The 25,159-nt window shown below is 38.9% G+C and overlaps 1 protein-coding gene across 2 annotated transcripts; it reads left to right on the forward strand.

Annotated features, from left to right (window-relative positions):
* Window positions 1–561: 561 nt before the first annotated feature.
* Window positions 562–15,970, forward strand: LOC142368103 (voltage-dependent calcium channel gamma-6 subunit-like). 2 transcript variants are annotated; one of them, XM_075450163.1, is made up of 7 exons: window positions 562–636; window positions 4,769–5,431; window positions 6,669–6,779; window positions 7,989–8,097; window positions 13,972–14,046; window positions 14,499–14,636; window positions 14,762–15,970. In XM_075450163.1, the coding sequence occupies exons 2-7, from the start codon at window positions 5,222–5,224 to the stop codon at window positions 14,980–14,982; spliced, it is 864 nt and encodes a 287-aa protein (XP_075306278.1). In that variant the 5' UTR covers window positions 562–636; window positions 4,769–5,221; the 3' UTR covers window positions 14,983–15,970. The 2 variants fall into 2 exon arrangements, with proteins under 2 accessions (XP_075306278.1, XP_075306279.1); XM_075450164.1 differs by lacking the exon at window positions 562–636 and adding an exon at window positions 844–1,070.
* Window positions 15,971–25,159: the final 9,189 nt, after the last annotated feature.

The following is a 25,159-nucleotide window of genomic DNA, read 5'->3' on the forward strand; positions in this document are numbered from 1 at the left end:
GCCCCCTGCAGCAGCCCTTTCCCCTTGGCCGACTTTAATGTCATTAACAGGTGGGGGGTAAAAATAGATGGGGGAGGCACATGCACGTACATACACACAGATAAGGAGATGGGGTTGAGTCCGTGTGGTCTAATGCATTTTCAAACAAGTACATTTAAAAAAAGAAAGGAAGGGAAACTCATTTAGCGCCATTGAAGTTAGTGTCAACAAACAGATTCACTTACAGAAGCTCCAGTGTGACCGCATACCTCACACATGCACATGCATGCAGACACACACTCATTTTAGACATCTGGCTAAAGATATATACACGCAGGGGCCTTTAAGCTAATATGTAGGATTGCACATGCGATATCCCGGATAAATGAACACACACACGGACACACACACATATACAATCTGCAATGCTGTATGTGCACATGCACAGGTGAACCCACACAGTACAAAACCAGCACACACACACACACACGGTTCACGGCTTAACCCCCACCCTCCCATCTCCCCTCAGACGTAACACCAAGCCACTTTGACCTCCACCCCTTTTCCCCCCCTCATCCGTTCGTCTCTCCCTTTCTTGCTCCCTCGCCTCACCTCGCCCTCCGTCACTCCGAGCAGACCCACACACACAAAAACCAGGTCAGCAACTTGTTAATGTCATTGTTGTGATATTTGTGAGGTGACGTCGAGCGCTGCGAGGCACGAGTGCAGCACGTGTTAAAGAGTGAAAAAATAAAACTAATGTGTCTAATTTCAGCATGATGTTTTTTGGGCTGCTGAACTGTTCGGGGGGGCTGGGCTGGTGGGGAGTAAAGCCGCACTGACTTCTTCTTCAAATGTTGCTTGGATGGTATGCTTATGGAGTTGGCTGTTTGTATGATATAGCATGGAAATATCCTCCCTGGACCTGATTCCAGTTTGGAAACAGAAAGAAGTATTTGTAGAGAGTTAACTTTTTTAAGGGTTTGCTTCACGGTGCTGCGGTCACGAGTTTCTCCCTTTTGCTTCAGTGTTGATTTTCCAGTGTTTCAAAGTGGATACCTTAAAAGGAACTCCGTGGTCAGTTTTGTTGAGTAAGACCAGCAGATTTAATCTATCGTTCTAAACTTGTTGAAATATTCTTGTTAACAATTTCTGATGTTCTTTACCGCTTGTCATACTAATTTGTAATGGCAGGTGTGAATACCTTTTGCTGTTATACTTGCTCGTTCTTGGTTCCCATTCAGTTCTCGACAGCCCGTGCTGTTGAGGGTGGCCTTGACTCAGGTCATAGAATGGTCCTCTTTCAATGAGTTGGGTTAATCCCCAGCTACTCCACATGTTAAAGAGTCCTTGGGCAACACATGCAACCCTGACAACACCCGAAATATGCTCATCTGTGTGATTGTAGAGACAAAAAGCATGCAAATATATAGAAAACCTTTATGAGTGATACACCTTGTAAAGTGCTTTGTAGAGCCTATATTTGGTTAAACACCATTCAACTGTGGATCTTTTATCATTAATGTGTCTATAGCAACCTGCTTTTACTAGGACTGTTAAGTAATAATCTAATTTAATCATGACAGATTACATTTTATTTTGTAACCTGTTGAAAATTCACCTCAATGAAATGTGCTATCAAAAGCCAAATATTCACTATTGACCTTATTGTGCATAGTTTAAAAAAAACTTACCAATCTCCTCCATGACTGTTATCTAAATATTGTTAAGTGCGTTCAGTATCTCAGAGGTGAAAGATGAACCCTGACTGATGCAAAGATCAGACATCGTCACTCTGTCCATCGCTGCTGTTGATCAGGTTAGCAGCGAGGCTACGTGACAGGATTAAGTTAAAACAGACCAGAAGCTGAAGTTGAAGCTAAAGATGTAGCAGCACTCAACACCATCAGTGACCTGAAACATTATGGTCGATTTACTGGAGGCGGATGCATTGTTTTCAACCAAGCATGTCATCAGGGAAACTACTGAAGTACGCTTGTGCTCAGCTGGTATACGATATTGCCATAGTAAATGAAATTTGGTGAAAAGTTTTTTTTTTTTGTTTGTTTTTTTGTCAGCACTAATTTTCAGTATTTTTTAAATTGTGTTCATTCAAGCTACATTGTAACGCATACTTGCTTTTTATGTTTTTCTGATGTTTCATTACAGGAGCTATTATAATAGGGCAGTTGGACAAATTCTAAAATAACAATTGAATAATAAGAGAATGTAATTTATTACTTTAGTTTCAACTTCAGTCAAGAGAAAAATGGCAAGTTTGCACCTAAATAAAATGCATGTACCTGCAAAAAAAGCTTTTGAGCAAGGTATTGTTAGTTTGATAGCTAGTTGTATTCCGCAACTCGCCCCATTTAGATAACAATATTTTCTATACGTGATCCTCTGTCACTTTTACACTGTTGTCATTCTGCAACTACTCATCAGTGCTGGACTTTAGAGTGAAAGTTTCCCTTGATCAGGACCTCTCAAACTTGTTTGACCCAAACAGGAAGCACATTGTTAATGTTCTACAGGTGTTCTTATTTTGGTGTAAGACTGCAACACAGGATAAGTTAGCATAATATTTTAGTGTTAAAGGTTAGTGTTGTCAAATGGTGCATTTTAAACCATTCTGCTTTTTCCTAACCTTAAACTATTGAACACATTTTTTAGCTATTTTTTATTTTTTTTTAGTTTTGGTGCCTGATGCAAGTCAGAGTGAAAGTTAAACGACATTGTTGTTGGAGAGTTTTCATAAAAGTGACAAACAAACGCAACAGTCTCACTTGTTGTGAGTCAAAACCAGGTCTCCAAAGTCCTCCAAGGTAATGATAAAATCATGTGGATTTTGCTGCTCATTTATGAGGCAGCTTTGCACATCAGGGCACCAATGCTAACTGACCCTATGTGCTTATTTTAGAAACGGCAACAGCTTTGACTGAATACTGTATGTGACATTCTGGAAATGGGGAGGGGTTGCGCTGTCAGAGACTTCTACAGCCTGGGCCTGTCTGTAGTAAAAGCAATCGCTTTCACTTTTTCAAGCAGACAGCCTTTTCACAGTTGCTGATCATAATGTTCTTGCTCAATGTTGGACCAGATGCAACACTTGAAAAACCTTTTACTGGTATCTGGTATATTAGGGCAAAAGTATGAAAATAGCAACATTTTCCTTACACAGTTGCTCACAGTGCATGAAGCCTCTTGGTTATTGCTGACAGTGTGGTGCACTACTGAAGCAAAAATGTCTTATTTGATACTTGCAAGATTTTGAATATTCTGATAAATGTGCACTAGAAATGAGACTGTTTTGTCCTATGTTGTTTTGGATAAATATCCATTTTATGAACGTGTCAAAATTTGTGCTCTATAGCTTACTTTCTTGTCAACAAGACAGACTCTCGTGAAAGTAAAGTTGTGTTGTCTCCTCGGGGAATGTGTTTGATTTTTCCTAACGAGAGGAAGGATTGAATGTCGCGTCTGTTGTCATTGCATCCGAGCGGAAGGCGGCAGGATGGCTGTTTCATTCACCCAGCGGACACAAAGGCGTTTAAGATTCCATTCACCAGCAGTGTGTCTGTGTAACCTCTCTATCATGGCGATTCTCGAAAAAAGATAATTGGTCATGACTAGAACATGATGAGTTGTTGTACCGCAGAGGTACCACAAAGTGTCTCAGAATAGACGGCAGGTTGTGATTCCAGCAAGCCCACTGTTTTCTTTATCTGCTTGCTGTCACATAACATCTCAAACTAGATAACTGATCATGATACCACAGTGCTAAACCTTTTTTACGCTGCCTTTTTGATTGGAAATGCAGAACAGAACACAGATAATTCATTGAGATTTCTACTTATTTCTACTTATAGTATTTCCTAAGTTTATTTCCAGTTTGGAGCTTTTCTTTTAAAATTAATACACATTCATGAGCCTTCATTCACCTCTTGTTGAATTGAGAAAATATTTAGGTTTATTTCTGGAAGTGTTGCATACTTCCAGAAATGATTTGTTTGTGTTCAGGCCTCATTATTGCAAGTGAACAATTGCGTTTCGAGGAAGCATTTTGCAAATTCATTAGACTTGTTGGAACCAGCTTATTATCCTTTTAGGTTTTCCCATGCAAAGAGTGTAGGCTTAATTGTCACCTCATACAATTAATTACACGGCAATTAGACAATTATTTGGAAACCGCTTTCCAACCCCTTAAATAACAAATATCTTATCTCACTAAAGATTTTTGCATGCGCCTTGGTGTTTAAATGACACCTATGGAGGTCACTGTCATAATATGAAATAAATACAAATATATATAAAATGCTTAATAGATAAGTTTATATGACCATTAATCTTTCTCTCAAAGTCTGTCATGGGCTCAGCTTTTCACCTATTGGTCGATAATCTGGCTGAACAGATTTTCCAGAAGATGGTTCCTAAAACCGAAAGGGCCAAAAATGTTAGTACCAAATCTATACCCCCCTAATTTGCATAATGAAGGAGAAAATGCATACTGTAATGTGCAGAAAACATGGAAATAAATGGGCTTGGGGAATTGAAGCAGAAAAATGTATTCATTTCACATTCTATTCAATTATTTTTGCATTGATTACTTTGCTTTTAATTCAAATTTAAATTTTAGTAGCGTTTATGATCATATAAACTTATTTATTCAACCATTTATATCATTTTGAATTGATTTCAGATAATTACGGTTTCAGTTCTCCATAGAGACCTGGATCTGAGACATCATCTGATAAAACTTGCTTTACTTTCTCCTCCTTTTCCTTTACAGGTGTTTTATCACTACTTCATCACCTCTACCTGCTCTGAAGCCAGCATCCATCTCCTATACTGTCTGGCTCTTTTGTTATGATGATTTATTTGCCAGTTATGAATCCACTTTCCGAGAGTCCATTTTTGATCAAGCACTTTCTCATAAGAAGCCCCGCCAGGAATTTCCTCTGTTAAATTTCTCTGAGACATCAAATGTTTGGTTCAATAAATAAGAATTGGGGAGTTTTTTTCCCTTCCTTGTATTTTTCTTGTTTTTTCTAACTTATGCATTTTAAACTTGCTCCCGAAAGAAATACTTGTAGAACAAGTCCATTTGTTTGTCTCAAGCTGCTTTTGATTTTTTCTTTTTGTTCATAAACTTTCTTCACTTTTACTTTTTAAAAAGATCTTATCAATTCCAACTCAGTCAGACGAAAAAGAACCCCTTTGGTTGTTTTCTACCTTGTACAAAATGTGGTCTACCTTTTCTGTGACTGACGAGGAGGGCCGCTCTGTGGCCCCTGGAGTAGCAGGAACAGCTGGGGGGCTTGCAGCTGGAGGACCCCCTCAGGGTTCAGGGGCTCTGACCGGCTTGATGAGTGGACGCAGTACATTTGGCGGGAACAAGCGCCGTAGGACGACGTCAACGGGTCATACCATGAGTGAAGCCCAGGAGGGAAAGGTGACTGCTTTTATATTTTGTTCTCCCTGCCTGTCCAATTGGAATCAGACTGCTCTGCAAGGCAGGGCACACAAGATCCTTTTCTGACACAAATACACATTTTAATCTGTAACTTCCACATTCTTCCACTCCAAACCAAGCCATACCTCTGAAGAAGGGAGGACTAAATAAAACATTCTCACACACAAACACACAAAGTTTACTAATCAACATGCTCTTATTCTAAAACTCGTTACGTACTGACTTCATCGGTTTTCAACACATTAGATGCACCGAAGCATCGTTTTTGGTCGTGTGGCCTCTTCCTGACTGGTAATGAAACAGTTTTAGTATACTTTGTCACGGCAATGTGGAAAATGTATTCAAAGATTTCCGAAATATTGGTATTTTATTGTGCACCTTGATGCCTTACCATGAGTTATTCAATGCAGAATAAAGTATATAAGAGAGGGAAATCAAAATAAAATCAAAATGCATTAAAAGAAGGAAGAGAGACACAACAGTCCAAATACTGATATGGAACTCAAGTCCCTTCTTGAGATTTGGGTGTCTATTCCCTTCTTCTCAGTGTTACTCATTTATAAGTGAGCCCTGTATGTTGGTTTTTTTTCTGTGGTTAATTACTATTGGCTCGGCTGGTGTGACGTTTACCCCAGCAGCAGGATAACCGGCCACATGCATCTCTTCCCTGTGCGTCGGAAAGTGACCATAATAGGAAATCTAGAACGATGAAAGTCAGTTTGTGTCAAGTTTTTTATTATTCCTAAATACACATTTTGAAGTGTATTTCGGAATGATATCAGGATTGTCTGTAAACAGACTCAAGCGCTTGTACCTGAACTCAGTGAGGCTGCTCTGGCTGCAGTAAGCACTGTGGTAATTCTGTGTTATGTCTTGTGTAGGAGTGATGGACAGGGCTATTTCTACTGCTGTTTCCAGTCTTTATTGACAATGCAAATAGCAGTCCATGTGGTAGGAACACAGTACGTGTACTTGTTCCTCATACAAGGTTTATATCCACGTCATCCTGCCAAATTATGTTACATATAATTGCTAAAGCTTTTAGAGATGCAAGGACAATGATAATGTGATCATGCCTCAAATAGCATGAATTTAATCCAAAAAATTATTAGCTAATTCTGCTCTGGATAATGAAGGATGAAAACTACGTTATTCTGTAACATAAACTTAATAAGCTTTTTAATTCACTCTTTCACACTTTGTGTCTTTTCACTAGATCAAATTGGCATTCTTTGTGGCCATTGTGGGAGTGGTTCTGACTGTCCTCGGAGTCGGGACAGAGTTCTGGGTGGAGCTGGCACCCCTGAAGACTTTCTACAACAATCAGGTGAAAGCTTGAACGTTCTTTTCAGGTGCTATTATGAACCAATAGCACAAAAAGACATCAGGGCAAAAAAAAGCTTAACAAGAATTTCCTTTCGATTAGATTAGATTATACTTTATTCATCCCATAACGGGGAAATTCACTTACCACAGCAGCAAAAACAGCAAGAAACGCAACAACAGAAATGAACAAGAAATAAAATATAAAAAAAGCAAGTACTAAAAGGTAAAGTGACCAAAAAGTAAAGTGACCTAGTATAAATAATATTGCACATTATGAATTTGAAATTAATAAAAAATAAAGAAATACGGATTAAGAAAAATCTTTATGTGAGTGGTGGATTGTCATGGAAAGGCAACAACATGATCAGTGGGTGCATGTGTTGTAAAGTCTGCCAGCTGCCAAGATGAAAGCCCTGCGGAACCGCTCCTTCTTGTAAAAGTCTGCAGCTGAAGGGGCTGTACAGGGACCCCACAGTGTCATGGAGGGGGTGAGAGGAGTTGTCCATGATGGATGTCAGCTCAGCTAACATCCTCCTCTCACCCTCATCCTCAATGGAGTCCAGGGGACAGTCCAGGACAGAGCTCGCTCTCCTGATCAGTTTGTTCAGTCTCCCTCTGTCCGTACTGCCCCCTCTGTGTCTGTACTGCCCCCCCTCTGTGTCCGTACTGCCCCCTCTCTGTCCGTACTGCCCCCCCCCTCCCCCCTCTGTGTCTGTACTGCCCCCTCTCTGTCCGTACTGCCCCCTCTGTGTCCGTACTGCCCCCCCCTCCCCCCTCTGTGTCTGTACTGCCCCCCCTCTGTGTTCGTACTGCCCCCTCTCTGTCCATACTGCCCCCTCTGTGTCCGTACTGCCCCCTCTGTGTCCGTACTGCACAGAAAATTGCTGAAGCTCCCACAGAGTCGTAGAAAGTCCTGAGGAGAGTCCCACACACCGAAGGACCTCAGTATCCTCAGCAGGTGGAGGCGACTCTGGCCCTTCTTGTAGAGGGCTTGTGTGTGGTCGGTCCAGTCCAGTTTATTGTTGAGGTGAACACCCAGGAGTTTGTAGTTCTCCACCAATCTCAATGTCCAATCCCTGGATGTTCACCGGTGTGAAGTGGGGTGTTTCCCTCCTTTCAGAAGTTAAATTTCTGTTTTTTTCAAAACTGTGATAACTCAAAGGTAAAATGGTTACTGCTGATATTGTCCTCTTTCATCTCCGTTTTGCAGACTTGTCTGACAGCTCACTACGGTCTGTGGAAGGGCTGCACCAAGACCCTCTGGGTAGCTGATATCGACCCAGAACGAGAGAGCTGTGGACCTGCTGAAATGCCCGGAGGTGATTCAAAGAATTACTGACTCGTTAGGTGGAAATTTGAAGTCTTTTTGAGGGAGATAAGTCTGAGTGGATGATTGGCAGATAAACTGGCTAACAGGGCAACTGTTGAGCTTGGACAGCTAAGGTAGAGGAAAAGAGTGAGCATGACTGAGTGGTCCACCTGACTTTCTGGTCAGACAAATGATGCTTGGCTCATTGTGTGATAGCGGGCTGTCTGAATAGTTTGTCTGACTAACTGGCTGAGTCATTCTAACAGTCTGAATGAAATGGTGCTCATTTTGATTTTGGTTCAAGTGAAGGCATACATGGAGAATAATAACTGGGCCTCTGTTCAGGGTGTCTATACAGTTGAATTTCAACAACAGGAAACTGACAGAATAACTGAATGGATTTACTAAATAGATACTTCACTGGGGTTTTTTTATGGCCTTTCATACACTTTAAATGAGCTGTTGAGTGAAGGTGTCGGAGGAAACAGGTGAAACAAGACAGGACTTCAAAATGACAAATGTAGAATTTCTGTGGTGATACGGGCAAAACCGTTCAAACCTTTTGCTGCATCACTCTCTACCATGACCCTCTTTGAACTCCAATCCCTTTTATATGAAAGAGTCCAATAAAAAGCAAAAAAGGAATGAGAGGCCCGCATAAATATCTATGAATGTTTCTCCAACACCTGTGTGAAAAATCTGATTTTTAAACTTCGTGAATTTAATGGGTTGCTGGATTTCAGCATGTTTGAAGATAAATTGACAGAAAGAGGTGAGGAAGCCATATTTGAAGATTATGAAGCAGACAAACAGCAGATTTCAAAGTACACTTCTGCACTTGATATTTTCTGTTTAGTTTTGTGGCTGGACTCCTGAGGTAGAAAGCAAAACTTGGTTTATTCACAAAAAAGGCTAATAAAAGGCACGGCTGGGCCAGATGACAAAACTAAACTGGGAAAAATAAAACAGGAATATACTGTGACAAAAACAAAGTCTTGACATGACATGAAAAAAGGCCCTTAGCCGTGGCATGAAAGGTGAAGACGGAGAACAAATTCACAAATTGAACGGGGAGCATGGAAACTAAATGGTGAACTGAGTGATTGACAAATGAGTGCAGCTGGGGAACGATGGACAGGTGAAGTGAGTGAACTAATGACCTGGCATGGGAAGTGAGAAAAAAAGCAATGGCAAACTTAACTAAACATGGACTTAAACTAAGACGTGACTAAGCATGATAAAAAACACAAAACCAAAAACATGGGGAAAACCCAATGAACGTGACATGCTGCGGTCAGGGTGTCAGACTTTCAGGTGATATGATGGGAATTACAGCACGTGGCAATACAACACGTATAAATGTAGATATTTGCAACTGTCTAACCTGTTCCATGCAGACCTAACCATGTACATTATTTCTAATCATAAATATGCATTTTTATTGACGAACCTAACTATTCACGGGTGAAAGTGCAGTGGAAAAGTGAAGCATTGTGAGTAGGAGGGAAGGAGAGAAGTACAAAGACTTTTGAAACACTGTGCAAGACACGTCTCGAGCCAACGATCTCAGTGATCCCTAATCCACAAAGGTCCATGATTAACGCTTTAATCTCCTTAGAAACATTTACGGCCAAGAAATGACCATAACTCTCGTCTCAACATGTATGGAGGTGTAGTACAGCAATGCGCTGATGAATAATAAATTAAGCTGTATCTGTGTAGAGAACAAGAGAAGAAAAATATTGTAAAAATGTCCAGTTTTTTTTGTCTTTATACTAAAACTGCTGTTTTCAGCAGCGGATCACTGTGGCCATTACATAGCTGCCTTGAGATCAAATTGAAATGTTACAAAAATATGTAGTGTATATGTATTTAAAACCTTTCTATTCATTTTCAAGTAGCAATGCAATGTTAAATCACGAAAGACGTAAAACCAACGACAAGACAGTCTCATCATGTTATCCCAATACCAAGATCTGTATAATAGTCATCATATAGGAATTACTTTGCATGTACGACCGACCTAAACATTGTTGTAAACCGCACACACCCCCATTTACTATGACTGCTCATTATAGATAAGAACTAAAACAACTAAGATAACAACATGACAAATATAGATATTTTAAGAAGTTACTTAATTTTGGCTTATTTTGAAATAATTTTGACATTCTCACAGAGGGAGTACACATTAGGATAAACACAACACAAACGTAATTAGTTTTAACTTAAACTTCTATACCATTCAATTAGTTTCAACATACCATACACTGGAAAATGAATCATCTGCCCCCGACTGTGGTACCATGATTATTTCATCCTTTCTTGTGGGTTCGGCTATTTCCTCTTCCAGTGCTTCTCTGTTTGCATTGTTGAGAGCAGTGTGCTGAGAGCAACTGAAAGGCAGTGACTCGTGACTCATTTATAGTCAAAGAGAGGGTGGTGTCAGACACGTTGACAAAAACTCTTGGTAGTGATCAGTAACTGAGTGGGGAGACTGGGGGAGGAAAGAGGAGAGGCCCAACTGCATAATCTCTTCTGAGGACTGAGAAAATCTGAGTCTGACCCAGCAGGTGTTACTGCTATCACTTCAGTCCTCGTTGATTTTGGTGAGGATCCAGAAACTATTAGTCCCTCACCAGCTGTAAACCTTGTATTCTGTTTCTGATGTAAAAAAATAAAACCCTTGCTGTCTATCAGAGAGCCATGTATCATTTCTATCTGACAAACTTCACTTCTAGATTAGATGTGGAATATGAGATTTCTGTTTGTATGAAACACACAGTGCAATAATGAATCACATCAAAGTATCCCTTTTCTGGATTACTGGCTGCAGAGTTTAGCTCGTTGTGGCTCAACAGACAAAACATGCTCAACAAAAGGAACTACACATATTAACTACACATTCCACAAAAAAAAAATTAATAATAATTTAAAAGTCATGGTAGGTGCTAGATGGGCCTCAATTTTGCTGAGTGGTGTTTAGGTGGAATAATGGAGACCTATTTGCCCCTGATTTAATGTAATGGCACACTGGTGTTTACTGGCATCATCTACATGTTTGCATGCATTGAAACAACATAACCGTTAACGGTTATTATGATAGTGTGCAAAGAAATAAACTGTTGAAGCTAAACTATTCTATTAAGGCGAGTCACGACAGGCAAAAACAGTGATTTTTCATGCAGTGGTGAATTTTGAGATTTTGGGCCAGTCCACTCCAATTCAATATGTGTTCTTTCAACCTGCTATTAAAAAAAAAAAAAACGTTGAAAACATAAATTAAAATTTTATTTCATCAAATTTTGTTTACTCGCTGCGGTACGTTTCGCTCAAATTTACCAAAATGAATTCCCCTATTTAAATCTATAAATGCCGTTTTTTTCAAAATATATATATATATTTTTTTTTCAGTGTTAATATCTCAGACTATGGAGCACCTACTAACACCAAACTTTCCAGTTATACACTTAACAGTATTCTGAAGATAATTACAGAAGGATTTGTTGATAAATAATTCCTGGTCTGATTTATGTGACATTATAATAAAAACATATGCCAGAAATTGATGTTTCTTAGGCTATTTTGATTTCCTAGGAAATGAAAGCAGATATCCTGAAATCCCTCAGTAATTTTCTTTTCATTTTGTGTGTAAACAAAATGAAAAAAGAATTTTGCACCTGGCTTTATCATATGTTCAGATCTATCTTCCGGAAATATATGCAAATGTGTGCATATTTAATGAGATAATGCCTTATTTGCATAATTAAACATACAAATTTATAAAAGTTGTAATACATTTTTTTTTTTCATACTCATATAAGTAATCAACTGAGGAAGTTTCACGGTGATATCTATTATTTTAAAATATTACTCTGTAGTGTCCCACTTGAAGCTAGGGTAGGAGATAGAACCCTGCACTCCCGCGGGAGTCCCGAGGGACTCGCGGGACCCAACGCAAAGCAGTGCAGCGCGGGACACATTTTGAAAGCTCATTGCGGGCGCGGGCGGGAGGGGGAGTGCCTAGTGCGGGAGCAGGCGGGAGCAGGCGGGAGCGGTGATAAGCTGCAGTCCCGCTAACTAAAAACATGAGAGGAAACTGAGAAACTGAGAAGAAATATAGCCTAACTAAAAGAAGTTCAAAAGCGCGATCCATCTCTCCTTTTATTCAGGAGATGCGCATTGCACAAAGACGAGGGGCAGGGCAACCTACTTAAATAATAATTGGATTACATGTTACATTTTCAACATTCTGGGTTTAGAAAAGGTAGGGTAATTAATAACACATATTGTTTTCATTCCACTTGTTTGCATTTAAATCAATGTAACGTGAGCTGTAGGCTTAGATATGTATGCTCAAATCCACTCAAAGTAGGGGGTGGGGCTCCATCACTCTGTGTTTAAAATCATATTAACTAAAAATATATACTTTTACTTCCTAGAATGGAAATGTGAGGAGTGGCATATAACATATGTACAATGTATTATTCTTAATATTCACGGTAGATTTTGGTAGGTATGTTGGGTAGGCTTATTGCTGTTAAGCCTCAGCTGCTTGTGCCATCTGATGCGCTCCTGCACTATGTGCCCCACGTGAAGGATCGGACAGTGGTGTGCGCATCTAAGATCATGTTTCTTTCCTCAAGCCAATGACAAGAACTTCCGTGAGAAGTAACGCAAATCATGCGGAAATTGCGGGCGGGCGCGGGACTGTAAATTTACAGGAGATCCTGGATTTTGAGTCCAGCGAATCTGCATTTTGAAAATACACAGGTAAAAAGTCCCAACCCTTTTCTTCACTTTCCCCCCGAAGCCACGCCTCTAGAGTACATGAACACGCATGAGCGTGCACGAGCGCTGTTCTGACAGCAAGCATCGATCGTTGCCGTATTTAGTATTTAGTTTATGCTAACTATACGTTTAATAATGCTAGGTGCTAGCCAAGCTGGCTCTGGTTTAGCTTCCTGCCAAGCTTCTGGATGCGTAATTCGTTCACAGGGGGAAGGAGGGGGAGGGAGGAGCAGATTGCAGTTTGATAGACGGCATCAGAATCCAATCATCGTTAACGGTCCGTTCAGTATGATTGGATAGTGTTTTTCCTAGATTGTACGTTCTAGAGGCCACTAAAACTTTTCATATTTGTGTCAAAACTTTTAATTAATTGGTTGCAATGGGGGTGTGAAGAGTATTTCAAGCAATATGTAAAAAAATGTTCCAGAAAAAGATCCCCTACCCCACCTTTAATGGAAAATTCCACATACTACCCACTTGAAACATGACATGGTAGATTTTCTGAGTCAGACAGGCTTTACTCAGAGACAATTGTATAAACATATTGTGTGGTCACCGAAATGTCCAATTATTGTCTGACAGGCCTTTTATTATTTATTAGGCCCTTGTCAAAGGATTGTAGAATGGGGTTGTATGTAGTAGTCTTTGCTGTAACACTGGATGCTGTGTTGAAAGAGAGAAAAAAAAAACACTGAAGATGAGGCTTTCATCATCCTAATTAAGAGTGATGTGTGTGCATGTTTGCTTGCTCGTGCTTGCTAATGTGCGAGGGAACAGATAGAGGTGTCACAATCTATTTGACGGTCGAACTCTAATCACTGTAACACATCATCAGAGGGGCTGCACACAAATTGTTCAGGAAGCTATGGATTGTCACCTTGAGCTTGTCATTGACGTTCACAGTTGATTATGTACGATGGAGAACAATTAAAACTAAATGGTACACGGTTGGGATGCGAGAGGGATGTGGCTCCTTGAATTTCAATAAGATGTTCATCAAGATTGTGAGCAGCGAACACAAATTACCTGGCAGTGTTTATTCTCTCTCAATTACAGTAACTGTTCCTCTCCCTCCATCCTTTTCCTCCTGCAGAATCAAACTGCACCTACTTCAAATTTTTCACCACAGGGGAAAATGCTGTGATGTTTCAGAAGACAACACAGAAGAGTGAGTCACGCACCTCTTTTGGCTCTCTTGGCTCCAGCTGCTGTCCCACCTTATCCACCCACTCTCTCCTTCTTCTCCGCATATTCCTCTCATTGCCTCCCGCTTTCCCTTCTTTGCACTTCTTGCCTTCATCTTGCTTCACTTTTTCATCCCTCCCTTTATCTCTCCTTTCGTTTTCTCCGCTTTCACCTCCTCACAACGCTCTTTCAGGTTGGCTATTGTCTGCTCTGTGAGTGTTTAAAATGTATTCCGCCCACACTGCATTCAAATGTCTCTGAGCTGCCGTATAACCTCTCATTTCTCTGGCAGCTTCATAATGTATTAAGATCACACGGTGTCATATTCTGAATAAAGAAAGACCCACATTTACATTAAAATTTACTTTATGGGCCTGAATTTAATGTATTTAGTCCGAGTAGGTGATTTGTTACTGTTACTTTTCCTTTGATCAGATCTCAATGTGGCAGCAGCAATGTTAGCCATGTTCAGCCTGTTCCTGATGGTGATGGGGGCCATCTGCATCACCATGTCTCTCAGTAAAGAGATCCTGTTCTTCCTGAAGCCAGCATCGATCTGCTTTATTCTCTCAGGTCAGTATAGGTAGAAACAGAATGGTCAAGCTAAAGTGAAATCTCAAGCAAAGTATTATTCATATCATAAATCAGATCACGGCATGGCTAACCTCTGATAACGGTTGCTGCCGTCTCCTCTGCAGGTGTTCTGGTTCTCCTGTCCCTCATGATTTTCCACCAGTCTGTCCTGGCATTCATGGCCAGTGACCAAACGGTTCCTCTCCACTATGAGCTCTCCTGGTCGGTTTCATGTATCGGCTGTGCAAGCGCCGTCCTCATTATTGGTGGCATCCTCTTCTTGCTGCTGGCACTGCCCTGCAGCCCTTGGCAGAGGTGTCTCCCACATAAGGATAGCAGCAGTTAGTAGCTGGAAAACGACGATATGCACTGAATCTGCCTTTCCCTTGAGGTGGAAAGAGGCTGAGAGGTGAAGGTGCTTCCCAGGCATGACTTAGCAAAGAGATCACTTTCTCTGTTGATCCAGAGTAATTGTAAGCATAGCAAAGACTTGCGGGAATAAGTGACATTTAGAAAAGACCGAACGTCACCATTTTCATTACAGTATAATCATCTTATATCATTATAGCTGAATGAGTCATTCTGAATGACTTGCTAAATTTATCTATATTTGGGGTTACAGAATTTTAACCGTAGTATTCTGTCACATTATAAACAAGTTCGTGCCAGAAGTCCCAATGCCATACGAAATTAAAACACACATTTAGTTGTACATATGATTTGGTGATCTTAATGCTCAGATGTGTCTGGGGGACATTACTATTTTGTCTTACTAATTAACCAACAGGGTTTGGGGGCAATTCACTGTTAGTTTTGATCAATAACTTAAAAACAAATAATGCAATTGCGTTCTTTGTATAATGCTTAGTCTTTTGCAATTATACCCATTTCAGAAGAAACTTTAGAATAAAGAAAGTTATACAATACTTAACACTGTTAAAAAGGATGTAGCTTAAAGTTTTCAAGGTGATTTTAATTCCCTGGTTTGAATGGCTACCAATTTATTTGAATCCTTGATTGAATATTGGTATTCAGCTATTCTGAATACTAACATTTTTTTTAAAGAAAGGTAAAAAAAAAAAAGCATTTCACTTTTACATGTTGGAAAATGCTTAAAAGAAGGTAGGAGGAGATGGGCAGTGGCTTGCACCCAGATGTTTGAAGGCCCCACCAAGTTCCAGCCTCTGATCCAAAGTACCACATTTCTACTTTGCTCTCGTTTGACATGGCTTGGCTTTTATATTAATAAAGCCATTGTTACAGAATATGATACATTTGTGTGAATGCTGCCGTATATATATATATATATATATATATATATATATATATATATATATACACATATATAAAAAAGTTAAATTATGTCAACATCTCTGACTGAGACACTACTTTGTTTTGGATACGTGGACAAACAGACCTATATCAATGCTTGTGAGACTGAGCTGACGTGTTTTTAGATGCATAAAATAACGAGCAAAATAATCAATGTGTACAAAAGTTTCATGTTAACTTTACTCTTGACTTGTCTGCTGTCAGTAACAACAGCAAAAACCTGACCCATTAAACAGAAAAGTAAACTGACCTCCTTTTAAGAACCTCATTTAGAAAACATTTTTTTCCTCTGATGTGTGAACAAAAAAAACCAAACTTTTTTTTGGTTTGTTTTCCAATGTCTTTCTCTCTACATAGCTGACTTCTGATTGTCTATACTGAACATTTTATTATCAGTGCACACTGAGCAACCACAACATTCGCTGCAGGTGAAGTTAGTAACATTGATTATCTCTTTACAGTGCAGTTTTCTCTTGGTAGGTCCTTGGTAATTTGACATGTACCAACCAGTTAAACTGTGGGGCAAACATGTGCTCCCATAATAACTAAACTGTCCACCAGCAGTGACCTGCCCCAGCTAGAAAATACACAGTCTCACAACTCCAAACCTGATCATGAAAATGTCAAGAAGCGCACAGTTGACCCAACGTCGGGTCTTAGACGTTCTTGGTGGCATGAGTGAAACCTACACAAAATTAGGAAGACAGTTTTTATGTTGTGGATGAACAGTTCGGTTTGTCAGAAATATGTCACTTAAATAATCGGTTAACTTTGTCTTTATTAAATTACATTGATTTTATGTCCAAAACACAACTGGACAACTATATAATTTTGTATTAACTTTTTAAGATTTGTGCAAAAATGGCTTAATTCTATGAAGTTTTATTCAACTTCTTATGATTGTATTTAGTTTGGTTTGATGTGCAAAATTATATAGTTCAATCAAACCCTAGCGTGGCTCACTTGTAGAGCTTCATTCATTTAAAAAACGTATTTGTATTTAAAAGAGACATATTATGGCTTTTTGACAAGAAAAAAAAAAGTTGTTTTTTAAATGTCTGACATTTTTTAATCAAAATAACACATGGATAATCCTAAAATACACCTCTCAACCCTTTTTCATAGATCTTTTCAATGCAACTGATTTTAGAGAGAGGAATGAGCAATTCCACCCCCCCTGTGGTACAGCTTTGCACTAAGATGCAAACTAAATTGGGACTCAAACTCTAGTCAATAACCATCAAAGAATGTTGTACTCAAAATAGCTCACACTATCACACACCCCATCAACAGACGAATGCCGGGCATGCAATTTTATGCTCAGTTACTTTTCCCTTGTCTGCAGTGACTGGAGGATCCAAACACAGGAGGCAAAAGGTTCAGGAAAACCAGATTATTTTAATAAAGATACCAGATCAACTGAAAATATGGCAGGATTAAAAAAAAAACAAAAAAAAAAACAAAAAAACAAAAATCCAAACGATCTGTCTGTTGAAACAGAACTCCAAATGAACAAGAGTCTAGAAACACAGACAGGGTGGATGGCAGCAAGCTGGTCAAGAGCACTGGAACATGACAGACAATGTTAACAGACTGAGAGGACGAGGCAGCACGAGGGTTTTACAAAGATCAACCATAACATTATGACTACCTGCCCACTCACTCTAGATATAGAGTGTGCTCTCCTCGTCCTGCCAAAAGAGCCCTGATCAGTCGAGCTGTGTCCTGTAGTGTATTGTATCAGGATCCTTTGGGCCCTTTAAATTGTGGGGAGGGTCTTCGGGTTTTGGGTTTGCTTCCCATGAATGCTGTTAGATCCCATCAGATTGGTATCGGGAGAGTTTAGAGTTCAGGGGAACACCTCAGGGTCTTTGACATGCTTTTTTAGCCCTTCCTAAGGTATTTTTGCAAGGCTCAGTACTGTCCCTCTGTGGAACGCTGCTCGTTAGAGGAGTGGCGTTGTCTACGGAAGAGTGTTAGGGCCAGACATAAGAAAAAATATTTATATTTTGCCTGTCTAGAATAAAGTCGACATGTCGAGAATAAAGTCGAAATGTCGAGAATAAAGTCGACATGTCGAAAATAAAGTAATTAGATGATGGACCAGAGGAGTTGACTTTTTTCTCGAAAATTCGACTTTATTCTCGACATGTCGACTTTAATCTCGACAGGCAAAATATTATTTTTTTTTCTTATGCCTGGCCCTAATACTCTTCCGTACGTTGCCATACTGAATGGCTATGGGGGGTAACTGGTCTGCAGAAATGTTTTGGTAGGTGTCAAAGTGAATTCCCAGGATGCAGGATTTCCCAGCAGAACATTGTATTGGATCAAGATGAGAAGTAAAGCTCACTTTACCTGCGAGTGGTTTTAATGTTATGGCTGATCGTTGTACACACTCAGGGCCTGACAAGACACTGGTGGCAAAATTAAGACAATAACAGGGGCAGACAAGCAGGGCAAGTAATGCTAGATGTGTTGCTGTTCGTGAGGGAAAGTAACACTCCACACTGAGCGGTAATATATCAACTACTAACTAAACTCAAAACAGGAATTTGACCAGTAAGACTAAACCAGAAACCAAACAGAAACAAGAGAAGAAATTAACTGAAACTAACTAACTAACTGAAATGAACAAGGGAACAGACTCTACAAAGCAAAACAAAACCAAAAGTAAAGCCAACTGGAAAACAGAGCATGACAACGAGACAAATACAAAGTAAAAAGAGACGCTTTACAAAAATGTAAAAACACAGGAAAATCAAGACAACTTTAATAAGATCAGAATATCTTATCAAAACATATTTCAGATTTCCTTTTCTTTAATTTGTTACTTTTGAAAAAAGTACTGTGTTAGCTTTTTAAAAATTTCAACTTAAATTGACTATAATACTGTTGACAAGAATTAGCTTATTTGTTAACAGCGGAGCACAAAAAGCAAGTGAACTTGTTTTTTTCCAACTTTGTATACAAAGTTGAAAAAAACAAGATTATGAGATCTGACTTCCAAAATACAACAAGATGGAGAGGCCAGATAACATGTGAATCTGACCAGCTCACTGAATGACATATTTTCACACCTGTGGCTCCAAACAAAGGGACAGGGCTACCTTTATAACATCTCTCCTTTAAATAACATAAATGTATGTACCATGTATTTTCAAGACAAGGTTTTCATGAGCTGTGATATTGCAAACATGTAATAATGCTTTATATTTATGTATGCTTAAATGTGCAACTGAACATGATTTGCCTTTTCATCAACACTAACATTGTATACATCTTATGTCAAAAAAATCTGTACAGTATGTTTGATATATAAAGTGAAGGAAAGGGGGAATACAACCAGTAAACATTGTCATGATTTAGAGTTTAGAAACTACAGAAAGAAAATTTCAGTGAGACGCTGCCATGTTTTTACCTTCATTGTTTTCTCTAATGATTCATGTGAGGACACAGGGCTTCTCTGTGCCTGAACGGAGGGCGCACAATCTTTTGCAGTTTTTAAACTGAATCGATTGAGTATGAATGAGTTCATTTTATTATTAAACACAAGATGAATATTTAATATCATACTCTCAGGTTTCATTTCTTTACTATTCTGCACTCTCAACACGTTCTCCCCTCACACTCATTGCCTCCGAAATCTCTGCCTTTATGAGCAATCCCACTGTTCACCTCATGATAGAAAGGACTGTGCTAACTAGCTTTACGTCATACGTTCTGTTTGGGCTGCTGTTTACTGCTAATCTGTTGCTTTAAATGAACATGTAAGTGTCTACAAAGTTCTGAATGGATTTACTTTTTCAACTATTTTAAATCCAATCTGAAAGTAAACTCAAAGCTTATATACAGATTTAATGCATGATAGAAAGAGAATATATACATACTTTGTTATGAACATTATGGAAAAACATGTAGACATAACAAAATGTTGTTCTTAACCTATTAATTCTCCTTTCTGGAGGTCCAAATATAATAAAAGTTCAAAGGTATTTGCATACATGTCACACAATAAGCTGCTGTTATAATATTTCAATAATAAGATATTCATGCAGATAATATTGACACAATGGTGCATTTGAAAAATATACTGTAGTCCCAGTATGATATAGTTGGTTGTAAAAGTTGAGGGATGAGCCCAAACACTACCTGACCAAATAAAGTAACAAACCTACTTTGAGGTATGAGATTATTTTGCCCCTTTCTACTTTTGTATTCTTTATTCTAAGACTCCATTTTGTTGTTTTTACAACCAATTAAGTGTTTGAACAGGTATTTAAAACATGGATACACTTGCCTAAACTAGCTGATTAAATAATTTCCCACAATGTTGGGGATTTATTCACATTTAATATAAATTTTATTGTAGATAGCCAGTAGTAGTCTCAGCTTCCCCTTCCTATTGTGTAGGGAAATCTATAGGAAAAAGACTTTTTGGAAATAAGGAATTGCCCATTCTAAGCCAGGCATGATTAAAACAAAAAGTTTCTTATTTTCATGCGATTCACGTGGTTTTAGAGTATTGATACAGAAGCTGACGCTATAATATACCCTCTTAATGTATTTTCATCACCATAATTAAAGCATTAGAACTTATCACTATTACTGTAATAATGGCAGTTCTAAGCTATTCCACTGTCCACTGGATGGTCCGTGAGCCAGTAGTTGCCGACTGCAGCATTAAAGTGATATAAACAATTTTTAGGGGAATAACAAAGTAAAGGTCAAGAAGGATGGCAGAGAAGGACCTGCAGCGAATGTCCAGCCGGGGAGGAATCAAACCAGGGACTCAGCTCCTAAGGAGAACTGGCTTTTTTTCTGGAGCATGGAAGAAGGCAACGAATGTTTCACTGGTAAGATGTGACCCAAACAACCAAATTCTAACACGGCTTGTTGTTTAGACCCATTTCAAACTGGAACTGCTAAAATCAAATGGTCTTTACCCTGTAACCTCAAGACATTTCAAAACAATTATACGGTCAATAGCAGCAGGAAATAAGAAAAGGGAAAGAGGCCAATGGCATACAACAAAGGTCTCAGCTAAATTTGAACTCGAGATGTTTCGGTTGCATGTTACATGCTGTTATATGATACAGTGCATATTTAGAGTGCCAGAACACCAGTATGGCCTTTTTTTTTTTTATTTCCCTCTTAATGCTGGCAATTACTCTTAAATAATTATTAATGGCATCATAAAATTGTGGCATTTCTAACATATTTAGTAATTGCTGCTGGACTTGGAAGAGCTGAAGCATCCTGTGTTTTTCTTTCAAATCTCGACCAACTTATAAATAATGGTTTGATTCTAAAGATCACTGAGGTAAACAGACAAAAAGCCTCAAATAGTGATTACAATTCTTTTGAAAGTGTGATTGCATTGCTTAGATTTGTTGTTTAAGCCTTGACCCTCTATTACCCTTATTGCTGGTTCAGTTCTCATTATCCTTCTCACAGCACATCTCTGTCACCATGTTGACCTCCTTCCAAGCTCACGTCTCTCAAAACCGTGTCCCACACGGTTTGGCTCCAACCTCCTGGCTAAATATAGGCCGTAGCCAATAGGACTTACGTAGCAAGAGAAACACAAACCTGGAAACAAGCTGTGCAAACAAACACAATCAAATTCACTTATTCATAGACACACGTGCACTTGATTTAGTTCACATCCGTTTTTTTTTTTTTTTTTACTCTGTGTGCACAGGAATTGTCGAATATGATGGCAAACACAGCCCACGGTGTTACAACAGTCAGAAACCGCTTCCAACTGAACCCCTGACGTCAAACATTTACAGCGTCACCTGATCCACTTTACTGCACTGAAGAGAATCAAATTATCATCCTCAGTTTAATAGAAGTCATAAACTGCAGTGAGCACACATTCTAAGCTGTTAAAAATACAACTTTTCTCTCTATGTCAGCAGTCTGCTACAGCTCCTTCCCTATCGGTTTTTATACTTCAGCACCTGTTCCTCTGTGATGATCAGACACTGCAAGTTTGTGTGATCATCACACGGACATTTTAAAATGAGCACATTCACGAGTGGCACTCATATTTTACATGAATGTTTTACTCAGTGAGGTCGTTTTTAACTGACCAATGAGAAATGAGAGTAGGTCTTTCTCATGGCATTGAATGATGCTCTTTTTGACAGTGAATGTGTCGTGCTGAGTTGTGCCTGTGTGTGCTCCAGCTAAAGCTACAGACATGGCAATCATTTCTGCACCAGTCACAGGCATAAAATCGCAGGGGTGGAAGTAACGAATTACCAATACTCACTTCACTGTAATTAAGTAGATTTTTGGGTACTTGTACTTTTATGAGTATTTTAAGTATTGTAATCTACTTTGCTACTTTTAAAAAAGTCGCGACTGAGTACGCCCACAGTTTGAATTAATATTCAAACCGTCAGATTTTTTTATATATTTTTTTTCCAATGCAAATCCTTATTGGCCGTCAGATTGCGCCCGGGCCAATTAATCTAAGACGTAATGTAAGGAAAGGCCAACTAATTCGCCTGCGACTGAAATCGAGACTCGTCAGACCAGGCAACGTTTTTCCAATCTTCTATTGTCCAGTTCTGGTGAGCCTGTGTGAATTGCAGTCTAGTACTAGAGTACTTTTACTGAAGTATTTTTTTTAAACAATAGTACTTTTACTTGTAATCGAGTACAATTTAAGCAATGTAACAGTACTTGTACTTGAGTATAAATTTTCAGTACTCTTTCCACCTCTGTAAAATTGATATATATATATATATAACTAATGCAACTACATTAGGACAGTTAAAGGCAAAAATAGACATTGATGTCGAACTAGGCAGCAACACTCCCTTAGCAGACAGAAATTGGCAAACTAAAACAAATACAAGTTTGAAAACAGTTATAAAAGAGTGAAAAAAAGAGTAAGGCCTACCAGCTGAATATGAAGGATTTACAGAAGTTAAGGACATGCCTCTATGTGTCGTGTGGTGGGTTGGCAGGACATGGATGCGGACTCAAGAGGTATAAAGCAAAACTTGGTTTATTCAAAAACAAAGTTAAACAAAAGGCGATGACAAAAAACTCAACTGTGGGACAAAAAACATGAACATGACTATGACTAAAGAAAACAAAAGACTTGGCATGATATTGAAAAACACTTATCTTGTATACGTGGCGTCGTGGCATGAGGGGTGAAAATCAGGGAAAAAGGATTTCACAACATGACAGGGGAGCCTGGGAATTAAATAGTGAAATGGGTGATTGTGAATGAGTGCAGCTGGGGACAATGAAAACAGGTGACGTGAGTGACAACTAATGACCTGGTATGGGAAGTGAGGGGAAAAGCAATGGCAAAACATGAACTCAAAAACCAAGACATAAAACAACCTAAAACATGATAAAACATCAAACTAAAAACATGGGGGAAACCCCATGGACGTGACACTGTGCTCTCTAGGACTCCATAACAATATGTGCCATACACAGAAGACAATTAAGGGGAGTGCGTTATTTAAAGATAAGGGAGAAATGAATTTGAACCAATTCATTTTGGTACTGTCAACTTAATTCAGTATTTCAAATGGTGAACTTGTCTAGTTTTAATTTGTGTAAAAAAATAACTGAACTTGTTCTTGTGAAGCGTGAACTTGTACAACCCTGGTGAGGCTTGTCTTCCAACAAAAAACAACCACACAGTTGATTTGTTTAAACATGCAAGCCCAACTGGTCATGTGACAAGTTCACTCAAATTCCCTTGAATTTTCGGTAGAAGTCAAAAGAATTATCCTTTGATACATAATCTGCCATTGACCTTACAACCTTTGTCATTTATGTGACTACAAACTCTGAAAAGACTCAAATGCAATGATCAGAGAAGAAATAGGAAAAATCCAACAATCTGGGTTATTAACAGAGCAGGGAGTTAAAACCAGGTAGATAATCAACATGGCAAACTTCCAGGTACAGACTCAAAGTCCAGAAGCAGAAAAAGAGCAGAGTACCCTTGAGCAATCAACATGGGAAACAAGTGAGTTAAAAACTTATGGAGATCATATACAGGGAAACCAGAGTGGAAAGTGTACAACTGACATAGATAATCTGACAAGAGATAACTGAACCTATAGGTATACATACTCCTTTATAAAGGAGTATGTATACAAGGTGAGAGATGACTGATAACAAACAGGGGTGTGATGGCAGAAAAAGAACAAAAACTGGAAGAAACTTGAAAGAAACGTGGTTATAAACTCATGATTGATGATTTTTTTTTTCCTTTACCAAACAGTGAACTATGGTGTGTCAAGTCTGTATAGTCTGTGATGGAACAGTTTCTGAACAAATGGATGTAAGTCACAGACCCAGCAGTCATGCACTTATATAATCATCCAAATCACTAGAAAGAAAATACACACCTCCAATGATTATGAGAACTTCACAAGTAAAGAGAGTACTCAACGAAAAAACTGATGTAGTATTTGCAGCTTTGTTGGGATTCGTCCAGAACAGAAGTGTGTGGGAGAACTTAGCAGGATATTCCTCTCTGGTTTCTCTACAGTTACACACAGACAGCCATTAAAACTGTCCAAGACAAACAGAGCAGTGTCCACTCCAATACGTATGTCTGCAGTATTTCAGAGAAATAGGCCAAGATTTCCACATATTTTGCCAATTTTTATAGTTTAAAACTAATTTAGAAATGAGTCTGAACAGAATTTTTGCATGTAAAGCTCAGTCATACATTGCTGCCCCTGCTGGCCTGTATATTTCTCTATAAAGAGAAAAACTCCTGCATTTACTCACAGTCTGTTACAAAGCTGGCTCAGGGAATATAAAGGAGGGAACAAAACAGCACAGATTAAGTCACATTGTACTACACTCTCAGGAGAGATCAATAAAGAGAGACTTTAGTATACGACACTTATATTTTGTACATCTATTCAGGCAAATACCTCATAAAGCGAGGATTCCAACACCATCACGGTATCAGGAAACAATAAAGAAACAATTATTCATTCTACAGGAACATGGGTACAGCTTGTGATGTGGTTTAAATAGTTTCAGACTGTACAGAAGCCAAAACATCATACAGCAAGTGGCCAAGAACAGAAACAATATCAGTGACAGAAGCTGAGAGCAACTATCTTTGGCACCATGGAACAGCAGGTGCACAGATTGGTGTGGTTTAGGCAATACAATAAGAACAGATT

Source organism: Odontesthes bonariensis, chromosome 18 (assembly GCF_027942865.1).
Source record: "Odontesthes bonariensis isolate fOdoBon6 chromosome 18, fOdoBon6.hap1, whole genome shotgun sequence".
NCBI classification, from domain to species: Eukaryota; Metazoa; Chordata; class Actinopteri; order Atheriniformes; family Atherinopsidae; genus Odontesthes; species Odontesthes bonariensis.